Source organism: Cryptomeria japonica, chromosome 3 (assembly GCF_030272615.1).
Source record: "Cryptomeria japonica chromosome 3, Sugi_1.0, whole genome shotgun sequence".
NCBI lineage: Eukaryota > Viridiplantae > Streptophyta > Pinopsida > Cupressales > Cupressaceae > Cryptomeria > Cryptomeria japonica.
The window spans coordinates 737,619,269-737,630,142 of NC_081407.1; the positions used below are offsets into that span (position 1 = coordinate 737,619,269).

Genomic DNA, 10,874 nt, shown 5'->3' on the forward strand with positions numbered 1-10,874 from the left:
CAAATTGAAGAAATCTGGTCTTAAAGAGAGGCAATATTATAGAAAAGGTATGGACCTTGATAGGTCAACATCAAGAAGAAATGTCTAGAAATCCCTCATAAGCCTACATTTCAACAAACACTTGGAGATTTGGATTTTTTGTAATGAAAAATGGTCCAAACAATCTACATGTGATCAAAATTTAAACTTCTAAAACTTGGCCATAAATTAGACATTGAAGCATAGTCTCTATGCCCAAGGGGAGGAACAAGAGAAACTAGGGGAACAAGACTCAACAAAGGAAAAATAAGAAGGGGGTCCATGTTTTGCCGAAGGCAATATTGGGCATGTGTGCCAAGCACAATAGGAATATTATTAGATTGGGGTGAGAGAAATTGGATGTTTTCATTAGGATGGATAGCTCATGACATCACTTTTTTGAATTCCAGCTCCAACATGTTTAAAGATCACCATCCCCCTAATACAAGATCCCATGTGAATTTGAATTTGCTCTTCTTACCATATACTTACATCACATATTATTTAGTGTTCCAATTTATAAAGAGTCCCATCACATAAGATCTAGTGATCTAATTTATAAAGGGTCCACAAGCTATGTTAAACATTATTGATTGCCTTCTATCACTAGAGCTAGCATATTCTCCTTATGAAAGTGTATGGCTTGACTTGTTGGTGTGCATATTTATTCCACTTTGTGAGGTGGTGTTATGTGCTTTCTATGATTATATTTCTTTCTTATGAGAGGTAGTTGGTACAAAGGTACACCCCACATTGTCAGGAGTTCACATCATGGCATTGGGACATTTAGGATTTTGTGGTATTGTGGAGTTTCATTGTGATAATATTTTGTGTATGTTATTGTTGATGCAATTATGTCTTTCTTTGTGTGTTTGATGTTTCTTTATGTGGTAGGTCTTCAAAATGACGTGTTTAAGTGTTGTAAGGTCTTAATTAGTTTGGTATGTACTTGATTTTGTGAATTTACATGGACTTGGTTTAGTTATTTGATTTAAGGTTTTGAATGAATGCATATGTATTTACTAAGAGGAATGAATTAATAAGATAATCGCTAACTTTAATGTCCACGCGTACTATGGTTTGTGCGTAATTATTGTTTAATTGAAAAATATTCTAACCTCTTTTGCAATGCGATACAAAAACTAAAGTGAGTTTTTTTAGTAGTTAGTAATACTAAAAATTATAGAAGAATATGTTGAAAAAAAATCTATGGTAAGAGAAATTTATAATGGTTCTCTAAAGACAAACATTAATTGATGGATTGATGGTAGATCTAATTCTAAACTTGGTATTTTTTATATTGTACTCCGACAACTTTTTTTTTGTATCTTGTATAAGATCATTTTGCAAATATGACAAGTTGGCTCATGGCCTACATTACAATTATTGATGAAGGTTGTAGTACCTAACCCATTATTAATTGAATATATATTTTGTATTAGTCATATACTTGTATTTGGATGAATTTATGACATTCACCTTACCGATTCTTAAATTTTGGATTATGTAATTATTGTTTAACTAAAAAATTTAAAAACCCAAAAATAGAAATTCCTATTTTTCCTCCGTAAGATTCTAATTTTTGGTACAACATATTTCTCACTTCATTAAAATATAGCCTGGTAGCCCTCCTCTTGACAATTAGTATAAATACACTATAGATAATCCCCCATAGACGGCGCCGGGAAATGAACTGTTAATTCCGTACCTTCCCCTGCAATCATGCCATATTTCTTTCCTCTCTCGTGCTTCGCACCCAGGTAACAGTAACAGTTCATTTCTCTACAATAAGGGACAAAAAGGAAAACTTAAAAGAAAATGCCCAAAAGCAAACCAGGTTGCCAATCAGGACAAAAAGGAATTAATATAATCTGTCGAGGCCAAGCGCTAGGTTTTTGAAAGTTTCTCAGGTCACAGCAATAATTTGTGCAAGATCCCCTTCAGCAATTCCGCAGTGATGAATAATCTCAGTCTACAAATCACTATTGCGGGTCAAGAGATGGTCCACCGTCCTTCAACGGATATGATTACAATATTTCATGGTGAGCTAATGATAAGGCTGATTTGAGGCCAAGTTGAAACTTCGCACTAGTGGAGCTAATGGATTTGGGTTCTGTATAGAATTCTTCGAGTTCATGAGTCCATCAAAAGTGCAAACAGGGGGCATGATTGTATTGAGTGTTTGTGGGTAATTGGGATGCATATGTTTCACCAGAATTGACCGCAAAAGCGGAAAATGTTGAAAAATTCATTGCCTTGGTGAATGAAGAACGAACAAAATTTGAAACAAAACTGGTGACCAGGTACTAATTTTGAAGATAATTGGCTCTCTTTGAAGTGGGTTAATGGTATCTGTAATACCCACATGAAACTTTTGAAGATTGTTGAGTATTGAGGCCACGGAGGTTGTACCATAGCCAGTCACAAAACAATTGTAGTGAAAAACCCCGGGTGAGAAATTCATAGGCAGGTCAGCACTGTAGTTTAGGCTATGGAGTGCAGAGCTCTCTTTTGGTTTGCATGCCTGTTTGCCTATTCATTGCCCTGGATAACGGGTATTCAAGCTCTTACTCAGGAGGCTCAAATTTTATTGGAAATGAAGAAAAGTCTGAAGGATCCTCACAATGCACTGAACGACTGGAAAGACTCCATTCATGCACCTTGCAACTGGAATGGAATTAGCTGCGACAATACTACAGGTATGGTCACTGAGATCACAATTGAGAACAAATTTATAAATGGTCCTCTGTATTCCAATATTTGCAAATTGCACAATTTGATGAAGCTTCAATTGGGAAACAATACACTATATGGGACTTTACCCTCAGATATCATGAACTGCACCAAGCTTCAGTCCCTGAATCTTACAAAAAATTCTTTCTCCGGAACTTTACCAGATTTTTCCCCATTGAAATCCTTGCAGATTCTTGATGTGACGAACAATAACTTCACAGGTGAATTTCCTGCTTCTGTTGGTAATTTAGCTGAGCTGATTTCCCTCAACCTTGCCGGTAATCCATTCAGTCCAGGAAAAATAACCCAGCAGCTCATGAATTTGGAGAAACTCGAGGTGCTATACTTGGCCGACTGCAATTTGGTAGGTGAAATCCCTAGTTTTATTTTTAATTTCACAGATCTAGTTCTTCTGGATCTCTCTTCCAACTCTCTGGAGGGATCTATTCCAAAGTTGGTTTCCAAACTCAGTAAACTCTACCAACTAGAGCTGTTTGACAACATTCTTACTGGAAATATACCCCCAGAGCTAGGAAATCTCACAGCACTAAAATATTTTGATGCATCAAATAACACGTTGAGTGGAAATCTTCCAGAAGAGGTTGGAAATTTGAGAAACTTAGTTTCATTTCAGGTCTACATGAACCAGCTTTCTGGTCAAATCCCTGAAACCTTAGGTGACTTTCCATATCTTGAAGGCTTGTCACTGTATATGAACAATTTCACTGGACAACTACCACAGAAGCTTGGCAGCTTGTCAAATTTCAACTTGATTGATGTTTCTGAGAACCAATTCACTGGCCCACTACCAAAAGATATGTGTAGAGGAGGTAACCTGCAATACTTTCTTGTTCTTCATAATCTTTTTACGGGAGAACTGCCCAAGTCTTATGAAGATTGCAAAAGTTTGATACGTTTCAGGGTGAATACCAATAATCTAACTGGTAAGGTACCCAAAGGAATTTGGGGTTTGCCAAATGCCAAGATTATTGATCTTAGCTTCAATAACTTTGATGGTGAACTTGGTCCCGAGGTCAGCAATGCAAAGAAGTTAACAGAATTCTATATTAACAATAATCAATTCTCAGGGCTCTTGGTGCCAGAGATCGGAATGGCCTCACAATTAGTCAAAGTTGAAGTCCAGAATAATCAATTTACAGGTTCAATCCCACAAGAAATCGGCAGTTTGAGAAATTTGAATGAACTGTATTTGCAGGAAAATATGTTTGAGGGATCCATTCCGCCTGAAATTGGTTTATGCACTTCTTTGGTTGTTATCAACCTTGCAGAAAACCATTTGTATGGATTGATTCCAGAGTCTTTGGGGTCCATTGAAGGTCTGAATTCGCTAAATCTTTCAAATAACCATCTCCATGGATCAATTCCAAATAGCCTTGGTACATTGAAGCTAAGCTTTGTTGACTTCTCCAACAACCATTTATCTGGCCCTGTTCCTAATTCCTTAGTCAGCAACGTTAACAGTGAAAGCTTCTCAGGGAATCCAGGGCTCTGTGTCAAAAGCTCTAGAAGTAAAAGTCATCTACTTCATACTTGTAAGGGTTCTCATCTCACGAAAGAATCCAGAAAAATGATAGTTATATCAGGGTTCATTGTTGGAGCAGCAATATTAATACTAGTGATTGGTCTGGTACTTCTGTGGCAAAAATGCCATCAAAACCAAGATGAATCTAGGGATAAAAGAAGAAGTACACGCTGGAAACTTAAATCTTTTCATAAAATAAGTTTCACTGAGAAGGATATTTCTGAAGCTTTGCTGAAGGAAGAGAATATGATTGGAAGTGGTGGATCGGGCAAGGTTTATCGTGTGGATTTGCAAAATAATGTAACTGTTGCTGTAAAACGGCTTTGCCCAGTGGACATTAACAGTATCAAGCAAAATGATATCAACAAACAGATGAATGCAGAAGTGGATCTTTTAGGGATGATTCGGCACAAAAATGTTGTGAAGCTCTATTGTAGTTTATCAAATGGTAAGTCAAATCTTTTGGTATATGAATATATGGAGAATGGAAACTTATTTGATGCTTTGCATAAAGTCCATACAGACAAGGCATCAAAGGGAAGTGGTTTGCATTTGGATTGGCCAACAAGGTATAAGATTGCAGTAGGAGCAGCACATGGATTGGCATATCTTCATCATGATTGCTTACCTGCAATTGTTCACAGAGATGTAAAATCTACCAATATTTTGCTGGATGACTATTATGAGGCAAGGATTGCTGATTTTGGTATTGCAAAATTTCTTCAAGCTGACAGAGGAAAGGATCCCACCACAGCTTTTGCAGGCACCTATGGCTACATTGCTCCGGGTAAGTTTGGGGCACTAGTGTGATTCAATTTTTTGATGTTTAGGCATAGCAAAATCTCTAATCCCTGTGAACATTTTAATGGGTTTGCATTGTGCAATTAATTCTAACATCCAGGCCTAGAAAAATGAAATATTTGGACAATCATATATAGACAAATGATATGGTGCTAACATCTATTTCCATATTGCAGAATATGCATATTCTTCTGAGGTCACTGAGAAGAGTGACATTTACAGTTTCGGTGTGGTTCTATTGGAGCTTGTCACTGGAAAACAACCAGTTGAGCCAGAATTTGGTGATAATAACAACATAGTTTTCTGGATTTCACAGAAAATATGTTCCCAGCAAGGTTCTTTTGAGGTTCTGGATTCAAGGATTTCTAAATATTTTGACGAAGAAATGATCAAGGTCTTGAAAATTGCAGTGCGTTGTACATTCAAACTCCCAAGACTACGGCCCACCATGAGAGAAGTTGTACAAATGTTGCTTGAAGCTGATCCCTGCAGTAGTAGTAGTTCCAAGACAACCCAAAAGGAAGGAAATCAAAAGAACGTAACCATGGACTTTGGCATGACTGTGAGACAAAGTTCTCAGCACAAACATTGAAGAAATAAGCATTGAATAATCTCAGGCTGCAAACCACTATTGCGGTTAGAGACAAAGAATTATAGTCAAGAGATTGTCCACCGTCCTTAAATGGATATGATTACTATATTTCATGGTGAGCTAATGATAAGGCTGATCTGAGACCAAGTTGAAACTTTGCACTAGTGGAGCTAATGGATTTAGCTTCTATGTAGAATTCTTCGACTTAATGTGTCCACCAAAAGTGCAAACCCCCTGGGGCATGATTGTATTGGGTGTTTGTGGGTAATTGGGATTCATTTGATTCACCAGAGTTGCCCCCGAAAGCGGAAATGTTGCAAAATTCATTGCCTTGGTGAATGAAGATTGAACAAAATTTGAAACAAAAATGGTGACTGCGTAGTAATGTTGAAGATAATTGACTCTCTCTTTGAAGTGGGTTAATGGTATCTGTAATAGCCACATTGAAAATTTTGAAGAGGATTGAGTATTGAGGCCATGGAGGTTGCATGCCATAGCCAATCACAAAACCATGCTAGTGAAATCTTGGGTGATAAATTCATAGGCAGGTCAGCACAGTAGTTTAGGTTATGGAGTGCAGAGCTCTGTTTTGGATTGCATGCTTGTTTGCCTATGCATTGCCCTGGATAACAGGTGTTGAAGTTCTTACTCAGGAGGCTCAAATTTTACTGGAAATGAAGAAAAGTCTGAAGGATCTTCACAATGCGCTGAACGACTGGAGAGACTCCCTTGATGCACCTTGCAACTGGAATGGAATTTGCTGCGACAATACTACAGGTATGGTCACTGAGATCACAATTGAAAACAAATTTATAAATGGTCCTCTGTATTTTAATATTTGCAAATTGCAAAATTTGAAGAAGCTTCAATTGGGAAACAATACGCTATATGGGACTTTACCCGCAGATATCATGAACTGCACCAAGCTTCAGTCCTCGAATCTCACAAAAAATTCTTTCTCCGGAACTTTATCAGATTTCTCCCCATTGAAATCCTTGCAGATTCTTGATGTGACAAACAGTAACTTCACAGACGAATTTCCTGCTGCTGTTGGTAATTTAGCTGAGTTGACTTCTCTCAACCTTGCTGGCAATCCATTCAGTCCAGGGAAAATACCCCAGCAGCTCATGAATTTGAAGAAACTCGAGGAGCTATACTTGGCCGACTACAATCTGGTAGGAGAAATAGTTTTTTTTTTAATTTCACAGCTCTAGTTCTTCTGGATCTCTCTTCCAACTCTCTGGAGGGATCTATTCCAAAGATGTTTTCCAAACTCAGTAAACTCTACCAACTAGAGCTGTATGACAACAATCTTGCTGGAAATATATCCCCAGAACATGTTGAGGAGAAACCTTTCAGAAGAGTTTGGAAATTTGGAAAACATAGTTTCTTTTGAGCTCAACATGAACCAGGTTTTTGGTCAAATTCCTGAAACCTTTGGCGACTTTCCATATCTTGAAGGCATTTCATCGTACATGAACAAATCCACAGGACAACTACCACAGAAGCTTGGCAGCTTGTCAAATTTCAACTTGATTGATGTTTCTGAGAACCAGTTCACTGGCCCACTACCAAAAGATATGTGTAAGCAGTTAACCTGCAATACTTTCTTGTTCTTCATAATCTTTTTACAGGAGAACTGTCCAATTCTATATTTGTAAAATATTTTATTTGGAGATATTACAACATTCAATCCTATCTCATTGTTTTATTTAAATATGTTATTAAATCAACTATATGCACTCCTATCTAATAAAATATGTTGGAATTATTGTCATTGATGTCAAAGGAAATGTTTGTCAAAAGACAGAAATTGTTGAAGTAGATCAAAGGCAGAAATCAACAGCGATAAAATGAAGATAAACTCATAATGACAGACCACCTTGTGATAGCACTCAAACAAAAGAAGAATTAATAAAAAATAAGATTTTATTTATTGTAGCAAACTCCCTAAATCTTATGGCAAATAAATTTAAGGTGCTCTCTTATTGATGGCTGACCTCCTTCACTACACATATTTTTAGAAGATTCATAGCAGACTTTCAAAGTGATTTATGACAGATTTGTGAAGGGGAGTGCATGGAAAGACCAAATTTGTGAGAAAAAAATAATGTACAATCAGATCTAATGAAGGCTTTGTCATCCACGATGAAGAATGTTCCAATTGCCATGCAAAAGAGGCAAGTGCCACGTGCCACCCCTATTATGACCAACATCACTGTTCCAATTTTTAATATTCACAATCTGGTGAAAGGAAATGTTTGCCAAAACATAGATTGTTGAAGTAGATCAAAGGCAAAAACAAAGGCAATAATGAATAGCAATAAAATGAAGATAAACTCATAATAGTAGACCACCTTGTGATAGCACTTAAATGGAAGAACTAATAAAGAAGATTTTATTTATTTTGACTGACTCCCTAAATCTTATGGCAAATAAATTTAAATTACTATCATATTCATGGACGACTTTCTTCACTACAATATAGAGAACATGTTTAAATTCTTTCTTTGGCCCACTTCATCTATAATATGGCAGTGCTAAAGTTCTAGTTAATTGCTAAAAGAAAAAGAAAATATTTCATGTAAGGGCCAACCCCTCTCTTGGTTCAAGTGTCACCTTGAGAGGAGAGTTAAAAATAAATTAATAAGGCCAATGTTTGGTGAAGGATTGCCTCCCTTGAAATAGGTATATATAGAAGATAAGGAGTTGAAAGAGTAAGCAAGTAGTGAGAATTAATTTTATTTAAAGTATATCTTTATCATACAGAGAGAATATATATATATATATATATATATATATATATATTGTGAAAACTAGACTTATAGAATCAACAAGAGGCGGTTAAGCCATGTCACAAACCTGGGTGTTGTGCTACACAACACAAGGAGACCAAGGGTGCACACCTTGCAACAATCCCCCCCCAGTGCAAGTGAGGGGTTTGAATCTATGAACAAGCTCTAATATCGTTTGTTACAAGTGTGGTTGTCGTTGCACCAAAAGATCAACCTATTAATCCCCGATACAACCACTAGACTTATAGAATCCACAGGAGGCGATTAAGCCATATCACAAACCCGAGTGTTGCATTGCATAGTACAAGGAGACCAAGGGCGCACACCTTGCAACAACTTGTACTTCTTTTGTCATCAATACATCTAACCCAATCAACATTTGTATATGCCTTCAAAGTGAAATCATCATTCTTATTGTACCATAAACCAAAATTTAGAGTCTCTCAAATATTTGAATATCCTTTTCGCTGTTTGATCATATAATTATTTTGGATTAGCTTGATATCTGGTAACCAAATAGGCAACATGCATAATATTTGATCTTAAAGTAGTCAAATACAACAATCCTCCAATCATGGACCTATATTGTTTCTATTCAACTTCTGGAGATCCATCGTCCTTAACTTGCAACTAGTAGACATAGGAGAACTAGTTTACAAATATCCATACCAAACTTCTTCAATTGTTCCTTGATATACTTGGTCTAAGAATTAAAAATACCATCTTCTAACTGTGCCACTTGAAATCGAAGAAAATTGATAACTCACCAATCATTGACATCTCAAATTTGTTTTGCATTTCTTCTACAAATCTCCTACAAACACCATAATCTAGACTCAAAATAATATCATCAACATACAAGACAACTATTAATAGTTTATCACCTTCAACTTTGAAGTAAAGATTACTATCTGTTATACCTTTCTTGAAATTCCGTTGTAACAAATACTTGTCCAACCTTCCGTACTAGGCTCTAGGAACTTGCTTGAGTCCATAAAGTGCCTTCTTGAGTCTGTAAACCATATCCGGATTTTCTGACAGCGTAAACACATCCAATTGTTCAATGTACACTTCTTCTTCAAGTTCTTCATTCAAGAATGTTGACTTGATATCCATCTAATATACCTCAAAGTTCTTATATGAAGCAAATGCAAGAAACATTTGTATAGCTTCCATCTTAGCTACCAAAGCAAATTTCTCCTCAAAGTCTATGCCTTCAACTTGAGAATAACCTTTACAAACCAGTCTTGCCTTGTTCCCTGTGACTTCTCCATCTTCATTCAGCTTATTTTAGGACACCCATTTTGTTCCTATCGCATTATTATCCATCAGTCTAGGTACCAATTCCCATGCCCGATTCTTTTCTATTGATTCAACTCCTTCATTGCTTTTGTCCAACTTTCATCTTTGCTAGCTTTAGCAAAAGTTTTTGGCTTCACCTGAGGTAGGAAACAAAAAATTGCTTGTTCACTACTCGCAACAAGTCATCTTCTTGTTTGAACCCATTTGTCTTTGTCTCAAATGATTTGATATTCTGAAGGGTTCTTCTACACATACTTCACAGGTGTCTTAGGTTCTTGTTAAAGTTCCTTCTCTTTTGCATGTGTCTCTTCTTTGTATTCCGAAACTTCCTTCTCTTGCATAGCAACATAAGCATCCTCTATCTCAATCTTAGGTTCAGGTTCTATATGATTCCATTCTTCACTCACTCTGACATTCATGCTTTCCATAATCTTTTTCAACCTTTTGTTGTAAACACTAGTATGCCTTGATCTTTGTAAAGTATCCCAAGTATATCCTTTCATTTGATCTTGCATCAAACTTTCCCAAGTCTTCTTTATCTCTTCTCATGCAACACTTTCTTCCAAATATTTTGAAATACTTGACAATAGGTGATCTTCCATGCCATAGCTCATAAGGCACGTCTTTGTGTGATTCAATCTTATATATACCATTTTAAGGATATATAAAGTAGTATGCACAACTTCTTTCAAATATACTTTAGACAGGTTAGCATCTTTCAACATACTTCTAGACATCTCTACAACAATCCTATTCTTTCTTTCAACCACTCCATTTTGCCAAGGAGTCCTAGGTGCAGATGATTGCCTTCTAATACCATGTTCTTCACAAAATCTATCATTTGATGTAAACTCCCCTCCTCTATCAGACCTCAAATACTTGATGTTAGCATCTATTTGATTTTCTATATATTTGAATACCTTAAATCTATCAAATGCTTCATATTTTTCTTTTAAGAAAGTAACCCATGTCATTCTAGAGTAATCATCAATGAGCAACATAAAATACCTTTCGCCATTCATTCCTCTTGTCCTTGTCAGCGCGCATAATCTATATGAATCAACTCCAATGGACTTGTAGTAGAATACTA

General features: G+C 36.4%; 1 protein-coding gene across 4 annotated transcripts; it reads left to right on the forward strand.

Moving 5' to 3' along the window:
• The first annotated feature begins 1,693 nt into the window (after positions 1–1,693).
• Positions 1,694–7,404, forward strand: LOC131074908 (receptor-like protein kinase 7). 4 transcript variants are annotated; one of them, XR_009113139.2, is made up of 3 exons: positions 1,694–5,081; positions 5,272–6,464; positions 6,594–7,404. XR_009113139.2 is itself a non-coding variant. In XM_058011640.2 (2 exons), the coding sequence occupies exons 1-2, from the start codon at positions 2,510–2,512 to the stop codon at positions 5,685–5,687; spliced, it is 2,988 nt and encodes a 995-aa protein (XP_057867623.2). In that variant the 5' UTR covers positions 1,694–2,509; the 3' UTR covers positions 5,688–7,404. The 4 variants fall into 4 exon arrangements, 1 of the variants encoding a protein (XP_057867623.2); XR_009113140.2 differs by having other exon boundaries at positions 6,663–7,404; XR_009113141.2 differs by having other exon boundaries at positions 6,689–7,404.
• The last annotated feature ends 3,470 nt before the right edge of the window (positions 7,405–10,874 follow it).